Source organism: Arvicola amphibius, chromosome 1 (assembly GCF_903992535.2).
Source record: "Arvicola amphibius chromosome 1, mArvAmp1.2, whole genome shotgun sequence".
Lineage (NCBI taxonomy): Eukaryota > Metazoa > Chordata > Mammalia > Rodentia > Cricetidae > Arvicola > Arvicola amphibius.
Window position 1 is genome coordinate 129,504,962 of NC_052047.1, and position 25,263 is coordinate 129,530,224.

At 51.4% G+C, this 25,263-nt stretch overlaps 2 protein-coding genes across 4 annotated transcripts in view; one reads left to right on the plus strand and one right to left on the minus strand.

Annotated features, from left to right (window-relative positions):
- Window positions 1–15,741, plus strand: part of Itgal (integrin subunit alpha L) — a 36,953-nt gene extending 21,212 nt beyond the window's left edge. For all 3 annotated transcript variants that reach the window (XM_038309820.1, XM_038309830.1, XM_042053999.1), the window contains 14 exons: window positions 223–312; window positions 3,264–3,317; window positions 3,414–3,484; window positions 3,818–3,959; window positions 6,508–6,618; window positions 7,002–7,081; window positions 7,177–7,263; window positions 8,487–8,562; window positions 8,749–8,862; window positions 9,061–9,117; window positions 9,213–9,311; window positions 9,967–10,062; window positions 10,649–10,759; window positions 14,292–15,741. In XM_038309820.1, coding sequence (XP_038165748.1) covers window positions 223–312; window positions 3,264–3,317; window positions 3,414–3,484; window positions 3,818–3,959; window positions 6,508–6,618; window positions 7,002–7,081; window positions 7,177–7,263; window positions 8,487–8,562; window positions 8,749–8,862; window positions 9,061–9,117; window positions 9,213–9,311; window positions 9,967–10,062; window positions 10,649–10,759; window positions 14,292–14,459 — 1,356 coding nt within the window. In that variant the 3' untranslated portion in view covers window positions 14,460–15,741. The remainder of the gene's footprint in view (window positions 1–222; window positions 313–3,263; window positions 3,318–3,413; window positions 3,485–3,817; window positions 3,960–6,507; window positions 6,619–7,001; window positions 7,082–7,176; window positions 7,264–8,486; window positions 8,563–8,748; window positions 8,863–9,060; window positions 9,118–9,212; window positions 9,312–9,966; window positions 10,063–10,648; window positions 10,760–14,291) is intronic.
- A 6,083-nt stretch (window positions 15,742–21,824) lies between these two features.
- Znf768 (zinc finger protein 768) lies at window positions 21,825–24,576 on the minus strand. Its single transcript, XM_038339510.1, has 2 exons — window positions 24,220–24,576; window positions 21,825–23,940 (listed from the first exon to the last, which is right to left on the minus strand). The coding sequence occupies exons 1-2, from the start codon at window positions 24,305–24,307 to the stop codon at window positions 22,325–22,327; spliced, it is 1,704 nt and encodes a 567-aa protein (XP_038195438.1). The 5' UTR covers window positions 24,308–24,576; the 3' UTR covers window positions 21,825–22,324.
- Between the last annotated feature and the right edge of the window lie 687 nt (window positions 24,577–25,263).

Genomic DNA, 25,263 nt, shown 5'->3' on the forward strand with positions numbered 1-25,263 from the left:
GCCCCTGGGGGACTGATTCGTGATGTCTGGCAGTGAGGAATGAAAGCTTGTGCTGAGAAGCACATTATAAATGCCTGGTACATAATAGCTGTGTTTTGTGCATTTAAATGTATGCAGTGGGGAAGGATAAGTTCTTAACACATGGAGGACAGATGCGGAGTGCTCTCAGGCAGGGGCATGGCTCTCATTAGAGTCCTCATGACTCTGTGTTCTCACCCTCAGATCTGCATTCAGGACCTCATCTCCCCTATCAATGTCTCTCTGAATTTCTCCCTTTTGGAGGAAGAAGGAACACCGAGGGACCAAAAGATGGTAGGATGAATGGAGGGAGGATGTTAAGGGAAGGCTGGAAACTCTGTCTTGCAACAATAAAGCTAATATGTGTTACTTAAGTGAGAAGGGGTTCATAGGAGTTTGTATTTAAAACTGCTTTGGGAAGAAGGTTGGGCAGGGTCTTCCTCAGGCTCTGAGGGCTCTGAGGAAGAAGAGATAATGGGTGGAGTCTGGAGGGTCTCTTCAGTGAAGCTGTTCCAGGTCCTACTGGGCATCAGCCATAACCACATTGCAGGGAGTGTTGACTGAGCTTCTGTCCCGCCCAGTCCTGCAACCATTTAGACCCAAAGAAACACACAGAGGCCTACATTAATTATAAAATGGTTGGCCTAGTAGCTCAGGCTTCTTAATAACTGTTTCTTACATCTTACATTAACCCATAATTCTTATCTGTGTCAGCCACGTGGCTTGGTACCTTTTATCAGTTAGGCATCAGATCTCCTGAAACTGGAGTTTGGAGCTATCATTTACATGAGTGCTGGGAATTGAACCCGGGTCCTCTGGAAGAGTGGTCAGTGCCAACTGCTGAGCCATCTCTCCAGCTCCTCATGGTGGCTTTAGTGCCAATGTCAGAAACCAACTGAAACTTTATGTGAGCAAGAAAGGGTGTTGGCCAAACCAGAGGCACAGGTTTAGCTTCGTGTCTATCTGTGTCCACACGCCTGGACAAAGGCACCAAGACCCTTCCTCCCTCTCTTTCCTTTTCTCTCTCCTCCCTCCTTCACATAGCCCAGACTGGCCTGGAGCTTGTTCTGAGGCCCAGGTTGTCTTCAGACTCCTGGTACTTGCTTCCATTCCCTAGATCCTGAGCTTTCTTTGTTTTGTGTGTAGCTAACTGCCCTTGTATGATACCTTTGTCAGACTCCTGCCAACCAAGCAAAAGAGAGAGACCTCTCTGTTGTAGTGATCTAGTCTTATCCACACCCCTAACCCAATGCCAGGGACCAGGCCTAGACCAGATCCATACCCAATATGTATGGAGGCAACCAAAGCCGCGAAGGGCGGAACCAGATATGGGAGGAGACATTGCTCCTGTCACATGGATATTTAAGCAGCTAGTCCCAGCACTGATGTGGGCTTCACTGCAGCAGCGTGGACCTGAAGGGCAATGGAGGAGCAGTGGGATTTAGGGGAGAGGCATGGAGGGAGGGAGGTTGCAGTCAGGTACAAAAAAAAGAAAGGAAAGAAAAGAAGTGGAGACTGGGCTGGAGAGATGGCTCAGAGGTTAAGAGCATTGCCTGCTCTTCCAAAGGACCTGAGTTCAATTCCCAGCAACCACATGGTGGCTCACAACCATCTGTAATTGGGTCTGGTGCCCTCCTCTGGCCTGCAGGCATACACACAGACAGAATATTGTATACATAATAAATAAATTTTAAAAAAAAAGAAGTGGAGACTGTTCGTTAGGCAAGGGGTGGAAAGGACCCCCAGCAGCCCTAATGAGAACCCAGCCCATCAGAAGGGTACCTGAGGGCACAGTCACCATCAGATGATCTTCCTGGGAAATGTCATTAGTTGTGGGTTTTACAAAATGAGTAGATTAGGGAAGGGCAGCAGGGGCGGGATGGGATGTGGGGGTGGCGTGTGCTGATACGGTCAAGGAAGATGGGTGATGGACCTTGCTTCTTCCAGACAGACAGCTGAGGGGGTCAGGGCCCTGGACACCCACCCATTTGGCTCATGGTTCCATGGGTAATGGCCACCTGTGTGAATGCTGAGGTGGGTGGGGATCAGTCAGTGGAGACCACTAGGCCTCTATCCACGTAAAGACGCGTCTTCTAGATGCAGCCATGGTAACCGCTGAAGTTAGGAATGAAGGGTCGCATTACCTTTAGAATATAATCCCAGTGCCCCAGCATCGCCCACGAGGCTCAGTGGACCCTGGACTCCTCTGCTCTGCTGCTCCTTCTGAAGTGCTGTGCTCTGGTTCCTCCTGCTCCTGGGAGAGGCAGCTGCCTCTTGCCTCAGGGCCGTTATAACCTCTGGATACCCCCCCCCCCCTTTCTTTTCTTTCTAATGCGCTAGTCAGCTGTCTGTTCTGGTAACAAGAACTTGAGAGAGAATTTTTAAAGAAGAAATGTTCCTTTGGGCTCAGGACCTCAGAGGTTCCAGCCGTGATCATCAGTTGGCTCTGTTGCTCCGGGCTTATGATGAGCACATATGGGGGTACACAGTAAAGCCCCCTCCCCACGTTGTTATAGCTGGATCATAAAGAGAGAGGAGGACAGACTTGGGGTGCCAGTATCAACTTCTGCCTCCAATAACAACATTCTTCACTAGCTGTTCTCTCTTAGAGGCTCTGCCACCTTCTAATTGCAGCGTAGGCCGGGACCAAGCCCTTGACACACAGAGAGGTGGGCATTCTAGATCCAGATCCAGCTGTTCCCGGGGACGCCATTGCATCAGAACACGTCTTTGTCCTGGATAAGAGTCCTTTCTCCATGCTCTGAAGCTTCCTGTGTGTGTTTCATCCTAACTCCTTCCCCACTGTGGACATTGCCTTGACATTTCTCCACGTGTTTTACAATCATTCACATTACCCAGCGTCCAGTAGGGCTGGCAGGGCTGATGTAGAGGAGAAGCTCAGGAAATGCTGGGGACAATGGAGTCGGAGAGCAGGCCTCGGAGGATAGGGTGTTGACAGAGGCAAAGCACAGAGAAAGGGCCACTGGCGGGCAGGTGAGGCCAGATGGTGGATGCCCAGGTGCTCCTGCCAAGGGTGGAGCTGTACAGTCTGCCTTGTCCCAGCCCAGACAAAGGGAGGGAGAGGCACCCCACGCCTCATCCTCCCATTGTGAAGCTGTCACCAGAGAAGGACCGTGTACCTGGCTGTGGGTGTGGTTAGAAGACCACAGTCATGCCAGATGAACCCCAAGCCTCTGTTACCCCCTCGCCTGAGTGCTCTGTCTTCACTCTTCCATGCTCAACAGGGCACAGACATGCAGCCCATCCTGAGACCTTCGATACACGCAGTGACAAAGGAGGTAAGAAGGGGGAGAGGCAGACCTGGGGGCCTGGGGGCCCTGTCCCGCCCTGCTGGGTCCGGGGCCTGAGCCTCCTTCTGGGTCCTGGCCTTTCAGATCCCTTTTGAGAAGAACTGTGGTGAGGACAAGAAGTGTGAGGCAAACCTGGCCCTGCTGTCCCCTCCCAGGTGCGTAAGCCCTTGTCCCTTGACCCCGTCTTGTCCAAGTCCATCCTCCTGAGGTAGCTGCAAAGAATACCGTGGCAGTGTCAAAAGGTGCTTCACTCATGGGCTGTGTCCACTAGGAAGGAGACGTCCTCTCTGGTCTCACCTTGCTTCTCTGAGAAAGGCTGTCATTATCAGAGTTTACACGTGGATTATATAGTGTCAGGGCTCTGGACCTGAGCATAGGATGGTGTCTATGGCCAGCCAGCTCCCAAAGTCTGAAGTCCTCACCTAATGCTGTCTCCTGCCATCTTGGCCCCCATGACTTTTTTCTGGTCACCCCCTCCCATCCCCCAGTTCCAGAGTCCTGCAGCTGACTTCCTCCGCCAGCCTTGCTGTGGAGTGGACACTGAGAAACTCGGGAGAAGATGCTTACTGGGTGCAGCTGAGCTTGGGTTTCCCTCCAGGACTCTCCTTTCGTAAGGTGGAGATGCTTGAGGTGAGCTCAAGGGCACCACCTGCCTGAGTAGGTTCCTGCACTGGCTCCTGTTCCTGCAGTGAGTTTTGGGTAGCCCAGATGGCCTGAGTAGGTGGGATGGCAGCTAATGTGTAGGGCCCTGATGGTCACGTCTGCATTCTCAGCCTGGTGATGTTCATTAAACTCTGGTCTGAGGCATAAACTCTGTGGGCCCTGAATTCTCTTTTTGGAGCTCCCTGCCCCCTCAAATGAGGCTAGGAAATTGGAATAGGGCTGGGGAGATGGTTCAGTCAGTAGGGAAAGGATCTGTTTTGCATATATGAAGACCTGAGTCTGGTCCCCACGTAAAAATCTCACACATGTGTGCATCCTCATACACACACACAATCAACTTAAAAAGTAAAATTAAGAGCTGGGTGGTGGTGGCGCACGCCTTTAATCCCAGCACTCGGGAGGCAGAGGCAGGCGGATCTCTGTGAGTTCGAAGCCAGCCTGGTCTACAAGAGCTAGTTCCAGGACAGGCTCTAAAAAAGCTGCAGAGAAACCCTGTCTCAAAAAACCAAAAAAAAAAAAAGTAAAATTAAAAGGGACTACAGAGATGGTTTAGCACTTACGAGCATGGACTACTCTTCCAAATAACCCAGGTTCAGTTCCCAGCATCCATATGGGAGCTTCCAACCACTGTATCTCCAATTCCAGGGTTCTGTTGCCTCTTCTGACTTTGGTGGGCTCCTTCATGTATGTGGTGCATGTGTGTGTGTCTGTGTGTGTATGTATGCATATATGTGTATACACACAAATTCAACTACACACTCATGTACACAAAACAAGTAAGTATGTATGTATTTTGTTTTGTTTTTTGAGACAGGTTCTCACATGTAACTCTGACTGGCCTGGAACTCCTATGTAGACCAGGCTGGCCTCGAATTCACACACATCCACCTGCCTCTGCCTCCCAAGTGCTGAGATTAAAGGTGGAAGTCAACATGCCTAGCTAAAATAATGATTACTAAAAAAAATAAAAACTAAATAAGAAGGGAAGAGAGAGAGAAAGCAGTACATGAAAGAGGCTCTGGTGTCTTCGGTGCACTGGTGACATGAAATGACATGCCCCAGCAGAAGGCTGGCATCGTTTGCGCGGTGCCATGCGTTGTTTGGAATAGGACTTTCAGGGTGCTGGCGCAGCAGGCATGAAGCCCTGCGTTCCTTCCAACACTGAATACAGCTGGGAAGTGGGTGGTACCTGCCTGTGATTCCAGCGCTGAGGAGTGGAGACGGAGATTTGAGGGGGGTGCGTGGGAAGGGCAAGCTCTCTCCTCTATTGCCTGGTGAGTCAGTGACTAGTCTGCAGTGCTCAGTCTGGGGTACGGTCACTCCGAGCAGACAGAACTTTTATGTTTCAAATACTGTTTTAAACATCATAAGTGGTCACTATGGAAACTTGGAAACTACAGAGAAGTTTAAAGAGTTTATATGGACAGTTCATCAGCCACTGCATTTATGTCTATCCGTCTGTATATATGTATGTATGTATTTGCAACACTGACAGTTGAATCCATGGAGGGCCTTGAGCACGTTAGACAAGTTCTCTGTTACTAAGCTAAATTCCTAGCCAAGCAATTCCTGTTCTCATCTTTTGTTATTATTCTTGTTTGTCCTTAAGTGTGTGGTTTCGTTTTTGTTTGTTCGGTTCATTTAATATTCATTTAATATCGTCTGCATGTGTGTCTGTGTATGTCAGAAGCCCTGGAAATGGAGTCACAGACAGGTGTGAGCTACCATGTGGGTGCTGGGAATTGAACCTGGGTCTCTAGAAGAGCAGTCAGTGCTCGGAACTGCTGAGCCGTCTCTCCAGGGATTAAACAAGTTGAGACTTTTACCTTTTCTTTATTTTTTCTGAGACAGGATTTTTTTTTGTGTGTGTGTAGCCCTGGCTGTCCTGGAACTAACTGTGTAGACCAGACTGGCCTTGAACTCACAGAGATCTGCCTGCCTCTGCCTCCTGAGTGCTGGGATTAAAGGTGTGCGCCACTACCGCCTAGCTTAGCTTTTTTAAAAAATTGTGAATGTATGTAAGTTTTAACCATCCCTAGGTGTGCAGCTCCCTGACACCGAGTCTAGCCACACTGTCATACAACCATCTTTCTAGAACGCTTACATCATCTCAAGCCTGCTGAACACGAGGTGCCATTCCTGCCAGGGTATTCTATACTGTTCTGTGGATTTACATATTAGAGTGCACATAGCAATGGGCTCACCACATAAGTCCTGTGTATCTGCCTTATTTCATGTTACATGGCCTTTCTTCTTTAACATTGTATCTCAGTGTTGCCCAGGTTGGGCTCAGACTTTTGGGTTCAGACAGTCCACCTGCCTCAGCCTCTTGAGTAACAGCAGCTAAAGTCATGCACTGTGGGGTTCGGCTTTGCCTTCCTCTTTGCCTCCTCTGGATCTGCCTCTCTGAGCGTGTGTTATGGCAGAACACAGTCCTGAGAGCTACAAGCCCCGAGAGTTAGTGGTCCCTGGGGGACCCTGGACCTTGTTCACCAACAAGCTTCCTCTTTCCCAGCCACACAGCCGAATACCTGTGAGCTGCCAGGAGCTGGCTGAGGAGTCGAGACCCCTGAGCAAGACATTGGCCTGCAATGTAAGCTCTCCTATCTTCAAAGCAGGCCGACAGGTGAGCGTTGGGCAGCCCTCCCACAAGGGCCGAGCTGGCAAACAGGGAAGAGATCCTGGCTCTGGGGAAAGGAGCAGGTGGTTGGCCAGGAAGGGTCTATCCTGCAAGAGTATACAGAGCTGCTTTGCATCTCTGAGCCTGGATTTGGGATGAGACAAACCTGACTGAGTTAATTCATTTTGTGGCTTGCACACCTCACTTAGTCCCCTAGAGCTTCAATTTCCTCCTGGGTCCAGCGGGGATGAGCCACCTCCCCAGTGCCAGAGAGGCAGGAAGCACACACTCCATGGTCACCGTAGGGCTGGTAGTCCCCCTGGGACCATGAGACACCCTGGTTACCCCTGAGAGTACTCTGTCTTTTCTCACCTCTGTCTCCCTGCCAGGTCAGCCTCCGGGTGATGTTTAACACACTGCTCAACAGCTCCTGGGGAGATTTTGTTGAGCTGAATGGCACTGTGCACTGGTGAGCAGGATCGGCCGTGGGCCTGGGCTGGGGTTAGATGGCCAGGAAGCCCAGCTATGCTCCTTTAACGGCGTCCCTCTACCTTGTCCTTGCAGTGAGAACGAGGACTCAAACCTCCTGCAGGACAACTCAGCCACCACCCGCATCCCCGTCCTGTACCCTGTCAACATCCTCATTGAAGAGTGAGTGCAGCCGAGCTCAGTCACCTCCTCCTTCTACCCCGGGCTTCCCACCCGGGTGTCCTTGTCATCCAGGGTCCCCCCTGGTGACACGCCCTGTTAGATTCACCCCCCTGTCCTCAGCCCTCTTCCTTCTCGAATGTCTCAGGTTCAGTCAGAACTCATTCCCACCACAGCAGGCTTCAAGGTTCCAAAGTAGGAGACTTTTTCAGAGCTGTGTGTGACTCAGGTCAGCGCTCACCAGAGGAGAAGTGGGCTGCTGGCTGGCTGGCAGCAGGCTCTCTCTCTCTGAGTTTCCCTTACCCTGTGAGAAGCCTCACTAGTCTACACCCTAGTACTGAACACGGATCCCGAGAAGGCGGGTGTTGCCCAGGGCCATGCAGCTAGGAACTAAGCTCCAGTTTGTTTGATCCCAAAGCACTTGGCTGTGTCCAGTTGGGCTGGATTTCCTCCCTCCTGGGATTGTAGTGCTGGAAGAGAGGGTAGGAGCAGTTCCAGAGTGACCTTTGCCCTCTAGCCCTTTAGCATCTAGTGAGAGTAGACTCATAAGTGAGTAGCAGACTCAAGGCTCTCTAGCGGGATGTTCTGCTTACTATAGAGAGCACAGTGGCTCTTTGAAGTTGGCTCTATGTGATGAGGATGGAGTCTGTGTCTGAGCTCAAGTCTCCAATGCTTCTGAACGTAAGCGGCAAGCAGGATGGTGTTGATGTGAAAGATGGGGGCAGGTGTTGGAGAGAGGGAAGGTTCTGGAGAAAGTTGGCCTTGGCCTTCCAGGATGAGGGCCGGGAAGGAGACAGAGAGAGAACAGAGCCTAGGCAAAGGCAAGGAGGCAGGGCTCAGAGAGGGAAAGCAAGCGGAAGCCTCCACCACCGGCAGCGTGCGCGAGGCAGCAGTGAGAAGGCTGCTGGCGTGAGCAGGTGAGCTGCAGGCGGGGTGAAATCGCGGGAGTCAGAGGGCTTGCATGTGCGGAGGATACATGGGAGAAATGGTTAGCTAGACAATGAGCTGAGCTGAGACCCTAATGAAGGTGGCATGTGGTAGTGAGGACATGACTCTCAAGGTATGACCTTAATTCCAAAGCTTCAGTCCTGTCTCTCTACTGGCCTTAGTAGGACCCCGTGACAAGGTGCCTGTGAAGTCCCCGGCACGGTGTGGGAGGCTCAGAGGCTTCTTGGGGTCTGGACTGCTTTCTTCCACTTCCCATCTCTGTGCACCCCTCCCCACAGCCAGGAGAACTCCACACTGTACACCAGCTTCACCCCCAAAGGTCCTAGGACCCAACAAGTCCAGCATATCTACCAGGTATGAACTTCCACAGGGAAGGTCCTTGAAGCCACACTCTCTTTTAATATTTCTATGTTTTCAGGCATGGGGGTACGTTGCGATAACAGGGCCTAGAGCTCACCCAGATAGCGCCTTGGATTGCACAGGCTGGGTGGTGGCCGGGGCAGTTGCTATTCCAGCTTTTCAGTCTCTCCTCTTTCCCAGGTGAGGATTCAGCCTTCTGCCTACGACCACAACATGCCCACACTGGAGGCCTTGGTTGGGGTGCCACAGCCTCACAGTGAGAGCCCCATTACACACACGTGGACTGTACAGATGGTGAGTACCGCTTAGAAGAGGACAGAGCCCATGGTGGGAACAACTACACTGAACTGCTAATGTGGGAAGGGAATGTGGACGGGTGGACCCAGTTCCATGGACTCAGTGATGTCTGAACTAGACAAGGGTTATCTGTCTGAGTTCTGTGGGGGAGGAAGAAGCCTCAGACCTACTGAAGACCCCATCTCCAATTCCTAGGAGCCTCCTGTCACTTGCCACCATGAGGACTTGAAGAGGCCATCCGGTGAAGCTGATGTATGTGTGTGTGTGTGAGCTGATGAACCAGGCTGGAGGTGGGCAGTAAGCTGGGGATGGTGGGCCTCTCTGACTGCTGTTCTTGACCACAACAGTCTTGTCTGCCTGGAATTTTGTTCCGCTGCCCACTTGTCTTCAGGCGGGAGACCCTCATCCAAGTGACGGGGACAGTGGAACTCTCGGAGGAGATCAAGGTAGCACCTGCTTGTAGCTGGCAGTGGGGAGTGTTGAGGATGCATTTTCTGTAGGAGTGATGGGGATGGGCTTCCCGCATGGGCTCCCTCCTTTGGTCTCTTCTTAAATAACTCCCAAGCTTGCACAGCTCCAGTGAACAACAAACCACCTGGATCTGTTTGACATTTATAGGGTTGTTTTTGTCGGGGAGGCCTGTTGTTTGTTTTTATTTTGGTTTTCTTTGGTTTTGGTGTTTTGAGACACGATTTCTATGTTACCCTGGGAGTCTCTCTGTAGACCAGGCTGGCCTTGAACTCACAGAGAGGGACCCACCTCTGCTTCTGAGTGCTGGGATTAAAGGCAAGTGCCAGCACTCATCTTTGTTTGCCTTTGAGTTAGAGTCTCACAGTGTAACCAGACTAGCCTAAAACTTATGATCTTCCAACTGTAGCCTCCCAAGTACTGTGATGAGGGCCATGTACCACAGTCGCCAAGGGTAGTTACATGTTCTTTCTGGGAGACTCCCCTCTGATGCTAAGGAGTGAGTGACATGTGAGCCCATCACAGTAGAGAAATAAGATGAGGCAGGGAACTGGGTCCTCTCCTTCCCTGTGTAAGCGAGCACAGGTCTGGGGTCTCGGGCCTGTCCTGACAGACACTCTTCCTGCTCCACAGGCCTCCTCCACACTCAACCTCTGCAGTTCCGTCTCCATCTCCTTCAACAGCAGCAAGCATTTCCATCTGTATGGCAACAAATCCTCCATGGCTCAGGTACAGACCTCAGAAGCCTGAGAACTGGCAGCAGAGAGGTCAGGGAACCCATGCAGAGCTCACAGGAGGGGGTCACGTGGGAGAAGGGAAGTTCTGACCCCAGTCAGAGCCTCCTCTAACCCAAATCTTTGTGAGGTAGGAAGAAGCAGACCAGATGCAGGTCACTTGTTTGAGGTGTCACAGACGTGGATGTCTACTAAAGATCAGCGCAATGGTACCTTAGCAAAGGGCCACCAGCTCACTGTGAGCACAGCGGCCCAGGGTTAGGGGATCAGGCGATTCAGTGTGGCCAGAAGATGGATTTAAACCCAGAAAGCAAGTTCTTCTGGGCTCTGAGTGCCCAGCTGAGGTGCTTCCCCCTGGCAAACCATGGCAAACCATATAAGTCTCAGGGCAGCCTGCAGTACATGTGACCAAGTGACTGGCAAGGGCAATGGGTGACACATTTATAGAAAAGGCTCTGTGGCCAGAGCCCAAGGCTATGATGCAGCCCACGCATAAGAAATAAGACTGGGGATGGATGGTCCAGGCACACAGGGGCGTTTGGGGTGGGGGGCTCTTCCCCCCATCTAGCTTTCGTCCCCAGGTCCTCATGAAGGTTGACGTTGTCTACGAGAAGGAGATGACGCACCTGTATGTGCTCAGCAGCATTGGGGGGCTGGTGCTACTCTTGCTGATCTTCCTAGCACTCTACAAGGTAGGAACTTTTAATGGTTAAGCATGGCCAAGACAGCTAAGGCAAAGGGGGCGGGGAGTGCTGGCAGGTACCAGGGAGGAGCATACTGGACCAGGGAGTATAAGCCACAGAATAAGCCTCAGCTCACCCCATCCTTCTACAGATAGGCCCATAAGACTCAAAGAACGAGTGAGAGAGAGTTCACCATCACTCAGTTCAACGCAGGCCCAGTCAGGACTAGGGTGAGGGGGGAAAGAGAAAGGAGGTACGCATATACTGAGAACCTTCTGGTCCCAGCTACTGTTGAGATATAATATAAATATGGTCCCCACTCATATGAGTTCACAGTCAACATACAGGAACACAGACAGGAGTGAGTACAATGAAGTCTATACCAGGGCCTGTTTATTCTGGAACATGTATTGGAGGTGCCTGACTCAGGCTGGAGGACCTGGGAGTGTCACCAAGAAGAGGTGGCATTTGAGCTGAAATCTGGACAAGAAGTAAAAGTTAGGAAGAGAGAGGGCCAGAGGACAGGTGTTCCCTTGGAAAGGCTTAAGAGTTTCAGAAAAGAAGCCCACTGCAATGGCCACACTGCAGTCCCGGCTCTTGGGGGTCAGAGGTAGACTCTGCAAGCTCAAGGTCAGCACAAGGCGCCTATGGAGACACTGTCTCAAAAGTTAAGGGAGAAAGGCTGGAGAGATGGCTCAGAAGTTAGGAGCACTTGCTGCTCTTCCAAAGGACCCGGGTTCAATTCTCAGCACCTACATGGCAATTCACAACTGTCTGTAAGTTCCAGGGGATCCAGCATCCCCATGCAGACATGCATGCAAGCAAAACACCAATGCACATACAATTGAAAAATAAAAGATAAGGGAGAGAGGCAAAAACAGGGTAGAGCCACAGAGCCTGCTGGGCTTGCTTCCCACTGAATGCCTTGCCCTGATGTCTCCTGCGCTGTGGCCACCATCAGCTCTGCCTCCTCCTTCTGAACTTGGCTACTTTTCTGCTCCATCTTCTGTTTTACACCTTTCCTATTAGGACCATTTAAGCTCCTTGCCGTAGACGGTTTCTTGTTTGCATCTATCTAAACCACGTGACAGAACAGCAGTTGTTCCCACTCTCCACACTCGTCCAAATAGTGTTAGAGTTAATTCTCAGAGATGGAGACACTGGAGCACACACACACACACACACACACACACACACACACAAATTTTAAGTTTCCAGGAGACTGTGCACAGCACACAATTTAGTACCACACAGCTGGGTGGTGGTGGTACATGCCTTTAATCCCAGCACTTGGGAGGCACAGGCAGGTGGATCTCTGTGAGTTTGGGGCCAGTCTGGTCTACAGAGTTCCAGGACAGGCTCCAAAGCTACAGAGAAACCCTGCTAAATAAATAAATAAATAGCACTACAAGCCGGGTGGTGGTGGCACGCGCCTTTAATCCCAGCACTCGGGAGGCAGAGGCAGGCGGATCTCTGAGTTCGAGGCCAGCCTGGTCTACAAGAGCTAGTTCCAGGACAGGCTCTAGAAACTACAGGGAAACCCTGTCTCGAAAAACCAAATAAATAAATAAATAAATAAATAAATAGCACTACACTATTGATTCTCCCTAGTAGAAGATATTGTCAAATTACCCATCTGAGATCTAAACACACAGAAGGCCCTGGGCTCCAGTTTTAGCACTGAAAAAATAATCACCTACTTAAAAGATTAATATGCGACATATACATACATACATATATATATATATATTTGTGTGTGCATGTGTACACTTTATATATGTAGAAGCCCGCAGAGGGAGGTTAGGAAGAGACTCAGATCTCCTGGAGTTACGGGAGGTGCCGGGACCTGAACCCAGGGCCTCCACAAAGGCTCTGAGCACTCCTTACTGCTCTGCCATCTCCAACCCTGTTTTGTGTTTTGTTTTGTTTGTTGAGACCGGCCTAGGCTGGCCTTGACCTGATAAATTGATAAGTCACTGAAAATGATCTTGAACTATTGAACCTCCTGCCTCCACCTCCCTAGTGCTAGGAATATAGGCCTGCCCACCACGCCGGGCTTTTTGCAGTGTTGGGAATCGGCCTGCTTCCTAGCAAGTGCTCTGTCAATCAAGCTACAGCTTAGCCCACAGGAAACTTTTTTGTTTGTGTTTGTTTTGTTTTTCAAGATGAGGTTTCTTTGTGTAGCAGCTCTGGCTGTCCTGGAACTGGCTTTGTAGATCAGGCTGGCCTTGAACTCACTGAGATTCACCTGCTTCTGCCTCCCGGGCACTGGGATTAAAGGCCTGTGCCACCATGCCTGGCCCCAAGAGAGCATCAGTATGTAGCCCAGATGGCTAAAACTCAAGGTCCTCCTGTCTTTCCTCCTGAATTTTAGGACTGTGATCTTGGGTCACCGAGCCATGCTGATACATGGCATGGTGTATCTAATGAGTCTAAAGAATAAATTGCCAAACTTAAAGCTTTTTAAAGTAGTTAGGAGATTTTAAAAATATATCTATTTCTTTAATTTTATTATTTTCTGTGGGGGATGGAGGGAGCAAGGTAACTCTGGCTGTCTAGAACTTCTGGTGTAGGTCAAGCTGCCTTGAACTCATAGAAACCATCCTTTCTCTGACTCCAGAGTGCTAGCATATACCACCATACCTAACCAAAATGGCTTTTATTTGTGGGCTGGAGAGTTGACTCAGTGGTTAAGAGTACTTGTTGTTTTTGCAAAGGACCCAAATTCAATTCCCAGCACCCACATGGAGGCTCACCACCTCCTCCTCATAGACCATGCACACAAAACACTCATACATACAAAATAATAATAAATAAAAAAGAATCTAAAAAATTTTTAAAAATTTCCTGCAATTGGTAATATTGATGGAGGCCGCTCATTCATTTCCCGGCTGCCCAGACCCGAAATAACTACACAGAAACTGTATTAATTGCCATACTGTTTAGCCAATACCTTAAGCATATTTCTGGCTAACTCATATCTTAAATTAACCTATTTCCATTATTTTATATTTTACCATGAGGCTTGTGGCTTACTAACAAGGTTCCAGGTGTCTGTCTCCTGTAGCGGCTACATGGCTTCTCTTTGACTCCACCTTCTTTCTCCTAGTATTCAGTTCAGTTTTCCCACCTAGCTCTATTCTGCTAAGCCACCGACTGAAACAGCTTTATTCATTAACCAATAAAAGCAACCCATATGCAGAAGGACCTCCCACACCATGGTGGGAGTGGCAGGGGAAGGATGCCATAGTGCCCAGGTAGAAGTCAGTGGACAACTTTCAGGAGCATGCTCTCTCCTTCCACTGCGGCTCTGGGGACCAGACTCAAGTCGACAGGCTTGTGCGGCCAATGTTTTCCCTGGCGCCTCTCACTGCCCCTTAAAACAAAGGATTTCTGAGCAGCAAGCATGCAGATACCCCTGTCCTCAAAGCAGCTGCCATGTGGCTGCAGTGTAAGATCTTATTTGGTGGCATAGGGCGTCTTCACGTCTTGCAGGGCTGCTCCTCTCTGGATGTCGCCCCACTCTGTATGTTTCTGACAGGTTGGCTTCTTCAAACGGAACCTGAAGGAGAAGATGGAGGCCGATGGAAGTGTCCTGAACGGAAGCCCTGGCGAAGACGCGGACCCTCTGGCAGCATCTGGAGAAGAGACCAAAGATCCGGGCTGCTTGGAGCCCCTCCATGAGGGGGACAAGGACACTGAGGCCTAGGTCTGATACTCCAACAGCCCAGGGCTAGACTTGAGGGCACCGGCACGGACCAGCTTCAGCCACATGACGCTGTGTACCCTTATCCTTGGCTAGTCATGGCTGTCCCTAGCCCTAAGTTTCCCTGTTGTGAGCCTAGAGCTCCTACCTATCTGCAGGTGTGTGATAAAACTCTGCGGATGGAGGTTGGGGTGGGGGCAGAGGCGAAGCCCTGTCTCCTGCTAGCCTGCCTTACCGGCCCCAGAGAGAATCTTTGGTCTGAACTTGGAGACACTGTCATCTCAGGATCCCGTTACACTCCGGCCCTCCCAACTGCCCTCGGATGTCCCAGCCTTCTGGATCTGCCGCACGCTCTCTCCTTCCTAAGGTCTAGCCTAGGCTCTGCTGACAGACTGCAAATCCCACCTGTGCCATTGCGTTGCTACTGCAGGTGCCTTCTTCTTGAGTCAAAGACAAAATTCTTGATGAGCCTTAGAAGATTTTGCAAAAGCAGGCCCAGTGGCCCTCCCAGCCTCTGCTGGAGATAACCTGCCTGTTTCCCATGTCTCTTTCCCGCCGCTCTCTTCCAACCTGCAGTCAGTGCAGCCTTTCCTGCGTCCTCTTCCGCCTGGAACATCCCTGCCTCCTCCTGTCCTGGCAAGGGAGGTTCCACACTGTGAGCGAGCATTGCACCAGCCTGCACTTGTCTCTTGTCTTCCATGCTGTGTTCCTCCTCTCTTTGATGATTTAATTCCTGCCTCCCAGTGAGCTCCTTGAAGTTAGTTCATCCGTATCTATCCTGTTCACCTTGGGTTTCTCTGGTGACATCACCAGATGTGACATCACAGGGTAGGGATGTAGGAGGTGCTTGATACCATTTCATTAAATTGGTGATGAAGGCTGTGGTAAGATAGAGGAACAGCATGGATGAGCCCCGGACATTGCATCCGTGAAGCCTCTGCTTTCCAGACTCCTTCCCACCCTGCTCAGTCCCCAGCTCCTACACAGAAGGAACTCAAGGAGCCCCCAGCACAAAGCACACGCATGGTGGTTTGAATGAGAGATGCCTCACACGGGCATCTGGACACTTGGTCCCCCACTGGAGGGACTGTCTGGGAGGCTGTGGGGAGGCGCAGCCTTGCTTGAAGAAGAGCCTTACCCTGCCTGCAGTTCTACTCTGCTTTGTGCTTACAGCTGATGTGCCCTCTTGCTTCCTTCTGTCTTGCCAGTCGCTGGCTGCTGTGCCTCCCACTGTGATAGACTCTTACCCTCTGGAACCAGCAGCCCAATAAACTTTCTTCTGTAAGTTGTCGTGAGTGTGATAGTCGATCACGGCAACAGAAAAGGAAGGAACACAACATGCCTGCATCATGTGTGGGATTGCGTAAGTGTGGGATTATGTCCAGTTCTGATGGTCCCGTGCTGGGCCTGGCTCAGCATTCCAGCCTAGCTCATAGAAAGGAGTATATTCCTCTCACATTTTTACCAAGTAGAACCACAATCATTAGCCCTGCCTCTTTTCTCCTGTATTAGGTTTTGTTTTCTCTGCTTGATTTTCTGCAGCAGCTGCTGCAATAAAGCACCCTAACAAAAGCAGCTTCCAGGAGAAAGGTTTATTTTGCCTTGCACTTCCAGAAGGGCTGTGAGCGACAGTGGCAGAGGAGCCAGGAGCCAGGAGCTTGAGTGTTGTCCCACTGCCCGGGCAGTTTGGAAGCAGAGAGCCAACAGGATGTGGAGGAGGGTATAAAAACTCAGAGCCCAACCCTGACCCACTTCTTCCAATGAGACTCTACCTCCTGAAGGTTCCATATCCTTCCTAAACAACATCACCAACTGGGGACCAAGTCTTCAAATACACGAGTCTTCATGGAGGTCTTTTCCATTCAGGTCTCAACATCCTTCTCCGCCTTAGCCATCATGACCCTCAGGCTGCTAACCTTGACCTGCAGCTAACATTGTGGGTAAATTCCAAACGGAAGCATAGGAAAGAGACTAAATGGAAGAAGAGACTAAGCAATTGGCAGTTTTTTTAGGCTGGAGAGATGGCTCAGTGGTTAAGAACAATATGCTTGCAGAAGACCTGAGTTCAGTTGCCAGCACACACATTGGGCAGCTCACAACGGCTTAAAACTTGGGCCCAGGGGGATGTAAGACCTCTGGTGTCTGTGGACACCTGCACTCTCAGATACATACCCGGCCACACAGACACATAATAAACCTTCAAAACAGAGTCATATATACTAGGAATTATGCCGCCCCAGTAATTGCAGCACTAGGAGGCTGAGGCAGAAAGATCTAGAGTTCCAGGCCACCCTGGACTACCTGACCAAACTGAAAAAGATGGGGATACTAGGGGCCAAAGGTCCAGCTCAGTGGTAGAGAGCTTACCCCGTGCTCATGAGGCCCTGGCTCTGTGTGTGGACTGAAAAACAAAGACTAGAGAGTCAAGGGGGCCTCATCTTGTATTTAAAGCAAGGATGGAAGTCACAGAGATCTAGAAGCCAGAGAAGGGGCCAGTGACTAATCCTCTTCTGTGGCCAGTAAGGCCCACAGAGAATGGAGCTCAGCACTGGAAACGAGAAAACGCTACACCCATATAGCCAAGGCAGACAGAGAGAGATTCCCGAGGCAGTATTGATGGTCTTCTACCTGAAGGAGGTAGGTGAACATTCCCAAGCCTGGCATGAAAGACACAAGGCCATCATTCAGTCTGTCTGAGCCTACCAGTCCGATAGCCTTATCTGCAGAAAGGCAGGGTAAGCTGAGGTCTGTTCTTGCTCTTAGACTCCCTGGCCCAGCATGCTCCTCCCTGGTCTCTGCCAACGTGTCTCCTTTTGGCAATGCTTAACCATCATGCAGAGCCTAACAGTCTCTCCAGCTTCACCAGCCTTTGCTTTATATGACCCCATGGAACCATGGGAAGGGCTCATTAATAAGACACGAACAATAAGAAGTGAAACCCATTTTTCCAGGAAGAGGAGAAAATGTGTTTTGTTTTAATTACATTCGAGAGAGAGAGAGAAAGAAAGAGGGAGAGAGAAAGAGAGAGAGAGAGAGAGAGAGAGAGAGAGAGAGAGAGAGAGAGAATAGGTGGGTGTGTACCCACAGTACATTCTTGGAGTTGTCCGAGGACATTTTTCCTTCTACCTTTATACTCTGTAAAAAGTTTAAGAGATGCTTAGCAGTGAGGAGACCACAATGCTCATGGGAGGATCCCAGCATCCACATCAGGGAGTTCACAATTGCTTGTAAATCCAGCTCCAGGGGACCCAACACCCCTAGCTTCAGGGCACCTACACTCTTGTGTGCACATCCACAAAGATATTCTCTAAGTTTTTAAAAATATTGAGGGAATCCCAAAAGCCTTTTTTGACATGCCTTAGATCTCTTGTACTTATTAAGTTAGAAGTTAAAATGGCTACTACAATACCATTGTGCTGGCTAGTTTTATGTCAACTTGATCCAAGCTAGAAGACAAGGGAACCTCAGCTGAGCAAATGCCCCACCGCCTTGGCCCATGGACAAGCCTGTGGTGTGTACTCTTGGTTGATGATTGGTGTGGAAGACCTAGTTCACTGTGGGCACTGCCACCTCTGGACTGGTGGTCTTGGATGCTACCAGAAAGCAAACCAAGCAAGCCAAGGGGAGCAAGCCAGTAAGCAGTACTCCTCCACGGCCCCTAGATCAGTTCCTGCCCTGACTTCCCTGGATTATGGGCTACAGGCTGTTAAGATGAAATAGACCCTTTTCTCCAAAAAGCTGCTTCTGGTCATGGTGTTTTATTAGAGCAACAGAAACCTTAACCAAGACAAGCAGCCAATCCCTCATTTTGTGAGCTACCAGAATAATGGCATACGTCAGTACATGTCATGTGGGCCCCAGAAAATCCTTCCCTTGAAAGAAAAGGAAAATGAAGAGGGCAAAGGTCAGTGTGGCATATGGTGCACACCTGTATTCCCCGCAATGTGGACGACAGAGGCAGGAGGACAGTGAGTTCAAGTCCTGCCTGCTCTGCACAGAAAGTCCCAGGGGACGTAAACGGAGCCAAACATGGTGGCTCATTTTTTCTAATCCCAGTATTCGAGAGGTAAGGGTAGGCAGATGTCTGCGGTTTGAGGTCAGCCTAGTTTATATAGTCAGTTCCAGGCCAGCTGGACTATGTAGTGAAACTCTGACTCAAGACTTGACACGGTGCTGTGAACATTAAAGATGGCCGGGGTATTCTACTGCAGATGGACTCCGGAGGGCCCCTAGGAGCTGCACGGAAGCAGGAGGTGGAGTCTGAACAGCCCTGTCCTAACTCATTTGTTTGACCTGTTTTGTTTTTACATACCGTCTGACCTCTATTCTCAGGTTTCATCTCTGCCAACTCAGCCAAGCACAAGTTAAAGGTGTTCAGGACTCTAGGGCCGTAGGTTAGTGGTAGGGTGAGCATCTAGCACACTCGAGGCCCTGGATTTTATCCTCAGCACCACCAAAAATTTGCATTTGTGCTAAATGTACATTGAACTTCCCTTCCCATCATTATTCCTTAATATAACAGCTGATAACACTTAACACTGAACTAGTTTTTAGAAGAATCTAGAAATAGGTTAAACTGGAAGGGGGTGGGGACAGAGCACTTGTCCAGCTTACAGTAGGCATTGTGTTCATTCCCAATAACACAAGCAATCAGTGTAACAGAGGGTAGACCTAAGTCACCCGCAAGTACTATGACATCTTTATGAGGGAAGCATCCTGTGGTTTTGGTGTCGTAGGGTGGATCTAGAATCAACCCCACTCCCAGATACTGAGAGACAAATAATACAAAAGACCTGTGCACACAAAGCCATTTCTTTTAAACAAGAGTTCCCCAACCCCCCCCCCCACACACACTCACTTTGCTGTTCAAGGGCTTTCAAGCATGTTTGGAGGCTAAATTTAAAATCTGTTCCAGGGGGCTAGAGCCATTGCTCAGAGGTCAAGAGAATTTGCTGCTCTTGCAGAGGACCTGCCTTAACTCCTAGGACCACACAGAGGAGGGAGAGAACAGACTTCTGCAAGCCGTCCTCTAACCTCCACAAGTGAGCCACACACAGCCATGTCATGTCCATGCCTACATATATACACACTCTCACATACAAGCACACAAAATGAACAATGGATCTAAGAATAAAAATCTAGGTGCTGAAGAAGCGGCTCGCTGGTTAAGAACACTTGTTGCATTAATCATTAGGGAGAAACATCGGGCCGAGGAAAAAGCATTCCTTGCTTACAGAGGGCCCAGGTTCAGTTCTCGGCACTCACATGGTGGCTCACAGCCATCTGCCATCTGTAATTCCAGTTCTGGAGGAGCCCACACCTGCTTCTGGCACCAGCCACATTCTTATTATTCAAACTCACATGCAGGCAGAAACGCTTGTTCACATATATATATATATATCCTGACTCCAAGCAAGGCAGAGAGCTCAGCTGTAACCCCAGAACTGGAAAGCAAAGGCAAGAGGACAGACATGAGTTCCCAGGGCTACACGGTGAATCCAGGCTAGCCGGGGATACAGATTAAGGCCCTGTCTCAAATAAAATAAAAAAAAAAATAAAAATGCATTTCCATCAGGACACAGAGGCTGGAAACTTGAGAGCTTGGGGCCTGCTTGGTCTACACTGGGAGTTCCAGGTTAAAGAGGACCACATAGTAAGACTGTCTCAAAAATATATAATTTAAAAGTACATATTTGAAACTAGCGATATAGCTCAGTGTTGGAATACTTGCCTGACAAATGCAAGGCCCTGGACTTAAACGCCAGTCCTATAAAAAATAAATCCAAATTTAAGATAAAACGATAGAACTGAATATTTAAAAGCTAGGCATGAAGTCAGGCATAATGACACACGGCTTTCATTTGGGAGGCAGAGGTAGGTGGATCTCTGTGCATTTGAGGCCAGCTTGATCTAGACAAAACATACCAGTGCATCCAGGACAACACAGAAAGACCATATCTCAAAAAATAAAATAAGAAGCCAGGTATGAAGTCTTTGGATACAGCTCCACTGGGTACAGAGCTGAAGATGTCAGTAACTGGAAGGCATCTAAGCCGGGTGCTACTTTAATTGTGACACTCCCTTGCCTTGGTTCAACCCCCAGCTTCTATAATCTGGGTGTGGTGCTGCACGCCTGTACTCTTAACACTCGGCATAATCCAACAGCCAGATCTTGAGTGTGATGCCAGCCTGGGCTAGCTGGACATACCATTTCTGGAGAAAAAGGAGTAAAAGGAGCAGGGAGGAAGAAGGGAAGGGGGCTGCTGCATTGGCAGCTGGGCAGTGGTTTCTTGTATGAAGTTCATAAAAGTCTTTAAATTACTGCAAGATTTCACTTGAACAACAATGGTCTACTTCCAAAAGTACTTTCAACTTTGAAACACAGGCTAATGGAACTGAACCAGAATGTCCCTTCCAGAGTTGCAGATCATGACCTATTGAGAAGAGATGCCTTCCAAGTTATTTGTTCTTTATAAGTTTTAAGGCCCTGGGAATGACACCAGGACCCAAAGACCAAAGACACTCAAATGTGCCCATGTGGCCCAGCTCCAGGCAGAGGTGGAGCTAGGTAAATGTAGTATGAATGTCAAATCTGGTCTTCGCCACATAGTAACTGAGAAACCTCTGACCTCTGTGACTGTGTCCTCTTCTGTGAAGTGGAGCAAACCTTCAGGGGGCTCCATCAGGCCCACCCTGTAGGCATTCACTCAAAATGTGCCCACAAAAGCAGCGTTCCCAAGATGTGACCTGCCCTCCTCTGCTAAGGTCACAAAAGTCCATATCCCAGAATCCTCCGGTCTCACTGAGCTTAGATCTGCCAGTCCGAGTCTGGAACTTGAATGGGAAAGCAGATAGGGCAAGGTGGTCCCTTCAGTTGATACATGGGTTCAGAAAAAGCAGACCTGGGACCCACCAATCCCAGCTGGCCAGGCACTGAGAAGTGGTCAAGCAGGTACCCCCCCTTTGGGTGGGGCTGAAGTGTGAAGCTGCCCGCTCCAGTCTCAGGAGCCTAGGAGATCTACTGAAGTGCTGACTGGGGATGCAGGGTGGGGTTAAGCCAGGTGTGACAGGAAACAGCTGTACCTAGGTATGAGCACCCTGGTGTTTTCTGGCCTAAGCAAAGATCCGTTGTTTAGAAAGAGTTGAGGACCTCCCCACCCCTCCCACAGCCAGTCACTCTGAATGTATGCAGCATGCAAGAGAAGGACATGTGCTTCGGTGTCCATGGGCAAATAAACCATGCCCTGCACTCTGGTGCTAAGATCCCACCGAACCACTGAGCACAAAAGATTTCTGAGGCAAGACTCAGAGCTGGCGCCTCCCCCTTGTCAGGGAACTGTCCACAGACACATCTGAGGGACAAGTCTCTTACCACATGAAAGTTTTATTGAACTCAAAGGGCTCCAAAGCCTGAGGAAGACAAGGTAGACTGGGGTTTGCTCTGAGAGACCCAGGCCCTACCCCTTGGGCCCCACCCCCACCTACCTACCCTTTGCCCTCTTCCTGGTTTCACAAGGGTCTCAGCAGCTACCAATCTTCTATGCTACCCTACTCTAATTCAATGACACTCCCTTGCCCTCCCCCCTCCCCATCTGTACTCTGCCAGGACAGGCCTCCAGCTAAGGAGAGGCTGCTGCAGAGCAGCGTGGATCTCTCCTGGGGCTTCCTGTTGCCTGTCTGTCCTCCCTCCAACCTCTCTTCGCAGCCCACTTCTCATACTTCTCCAGGGCATATGACTTCCTGCACCCTGACCCATTTTCTAGAATATTCCACCCTTCTATTCTCCAGCTTTTCCATTATCCTCTCAAGCAGTTTCTCTAGTTCCCTGACCCCTTCTCTTCCGCCCATCCCTCCCCACCCTTGACTGTTCAGCGCCGGCCGGCTGCGTGGGTCCGCTGGTGGCGGATGAGGTCAGAGCTCTGCGAGAAGGCCTTTCCACAGTCATCACACTTGTAGGGTCGCTCCCCACTGTGCACGCGATGGTGCTGCAGCAGCGTGGAGGAGCGGCAGAAGCCCTTGCCGCACACAGCACAGCGGTAGGGCCTCTCGCCTGTGTGGGAGCGCTGGTGTTGAATGAGGGTGGAGGAGCGGTTGAAGGTCTTGCCGCAGTCGGGGCAGCTGTATGTGCGGCCTGGCAGATGGGTGCGGGCATGAATGGCCAGAACCGAGCTCTGGCCAAAGCGCTTGCCGCACTCCGGGCACTTGAAGGGCTTTTCCCGGGCATGGCTGCGGGCATGCGGGATAAGTGCTGAGCGTTGGGAGAAGCTCTTGCCACAGATGCCGCAGCTGAAAGGCCGCTGCCCAGTGTGCACTCTCTGGTGGCTGCGCAGGGATGAGTTCTGGCTATAGCACTTGCCACACTCTGGGCAGCTGTAGGGCCGCTCATGGCTGTGGGTGCGCTGGTGCCGCAGGAGGTAGGAGCTGTCGCCGAAGGCCTTGCCACAGTGTGGGCACTTGTAGGGCTTCTGGCCAGAGTGGGTGCGCTGGTGACGAAGAAGGTAAGAGCTATCTGCGAAGGCCTTGCCGCACCTGGGACACTTGTAGGGCCGCTCGCCGGTATGGGTACGCTGGTGTTTGATGAGGTCAGAGCTCTGGGAAAAGGCCTTGCTGCACACCTCACATTTGTAAGGCTTCTCGCCGGTATGGATGCGCTGGTGCTGGATCAGGGTAGAGCCTCGCCCAAAGCTCTTCCCACAGATGCCGCAGATGTTAGGTCGGGGGCCTTGCCCACCCCTGGCCCGGCCACCTCTACGGCCTGGACCACGAAGGGTCCCTGTCAGATTCAGGGGATTCTGGAGCATCTCAAACTGGGGTGTGGCCAGTAGGGCCCCTGCAGGCATATCAAATGGTGCTCCTAGAGGCAGTGCCCCTGCGGGTTGCTCCCCAAACCCCTGAGTAAAGGAGTCCAGGGGGTGCACTCCTAAGGAGATGCTCAATGGGTTCTTTTCCTCTGGGTTCAGAAGCATGTCTGCACCTTCCTGGAATTTGGAACTTTGAGTTTCAAATTCGGGGCTATGGGTTTTGAACTCAGGGTTCCGAGCTTCATCTCCAGAGTTCTGCGGTGCAAACCCGGGACTCTGGGATTCATACCCGGGGCTTTGAGATTCAAATTCAGGGCTCTTCGAACCATATCCAGGGCTTTTGGGTTCATACCTAGGGCTCCCGGGTACATAGCCTGGACTTTTGGGATCATAGCCAGGGCTTTGCGGCTCATACCTAGGACTCTGGGATTCAAACTCGGGGCTCTGAGGATCTGATTCAGGACTTCTGGGTGCAAACTCAGGACTTGGGGGCACAAACCCAGGGCTTCGGGATTCAAACCCTGGGCTTTCAGGCTCAAACCTGGGGCTCTGGGACTCAAACTCTGGGCTCTGGGCCTCAAACTCTGGGCTTTGGGGTTCAAGCCCAAAAGGTATTTCTTCAACTTCATAGCCCCCACGGTCTTCTTGCTGAGAAATTGCCCCTTCGTTTTCATTTGTGTTGCCTGTGGGATCAGAGAATTATAGAAAATAGATTGATTGGTGGGTCTGGAAGGTCATTTGGTCCATTATTGCCACACATGTCTCATCCCCACTCCCCAAGGGGGGTTGCTGGCCCTAAATCAAGGTGCTGAAATTTACCACCTCCTCTCCAAAGACCCGGGACACCAAGTCTCCACCTCCAACCCCACTCCCAAGTGTCTATGCTTCCGGCCTTATTTTCCTCCCGCAGGCCACAGCCCTGTTTCCTGGTACACTCCTAAGAGGCGCGGTCCTTCCCTCACCTTTGAGAGACCCTTCGGGGCTGCCCGTTTCGTCAGGACTGTGTACATCCCCAGGCTCGAGGCCCCACGACGACGCCTCCCGCTCCATCCCTGCCAGCTCCCAGTGCAGCGGCCGTGGCGATGGCGGACGATCGTGCAACCCAGTTCGAGTGTCCGGAGCCCCGAGCCCTCGCCACCCGCCGTTTCAGAGCCGCCCAGGAGACCGGGCGGCCTGGCTCAGGCCGCGAAGGCCGGACGTCTTGACCCTGGGCCTCTCCGGCCCCTCCCCTGCCCGCGGCCCCGCCCCCTCCCAAGGTCTCGGATTGTCCTACTGCCCTCGCCGGCCCTCGCGCGTGTGGCCCCGCAGGCGAAGAGGCTAGTCTACTCCTCCGGCAGTCCCCAGCCACTACTCCCAGCCCGAGACCCCTCGTCTTGGCCCCCCGAGCCCCGGCTGGGCTACTGCTCTCCCGTCCCCTCCCCCCCCACACACACAGGAAGTGTCCGTCCCTGGCCAGTTTCCCCCGCTGGCTTGCGCCGCGGCCTCTCTAGGAGCGGCTGGAGGTGGAAACTCGTTGGCATTAACCCTGGACTGGCTCGCCCGGGCGTTGGGGTGCGGGCGACCCGACGCCCCAGAGCCGGAGGGAAGGACGACAGCAGTTTGTGTGCCTACATCGCGAGTCTCGGCCTGTCCAGGGACCTGTCTGCAGACCTCTCGGACCGTGTGCCCGGCCACTGAGTGTTGCCAAGGGTGAGGCGACAGGCGAGACCAAGGTCAGCGAGGAGGAGCGACGCTTCCTAGCGCCAGCGGAGGAGGCGGCTAGCTCCTTTCCTCAGCCTCGGGGTTCACTCGGACTGGCCCCGGGAACGTGGGCGGCCGCTCGTTTGACCGCGTCTCCAGGTTCAGAACCCTCCAGCCAGCCCAACTACGACAGTGACACCCGCGCCCACTCCCCCGCCCCTCCGCGCCGCGGGCTCGTTGCCAGAGAGACAGCCCCGCCTCCGCCCTGCGAGGCTCCGCCCACTCCACCGACGATTGGCCACTAGGGCTGGCATTCTGGCCGCCGC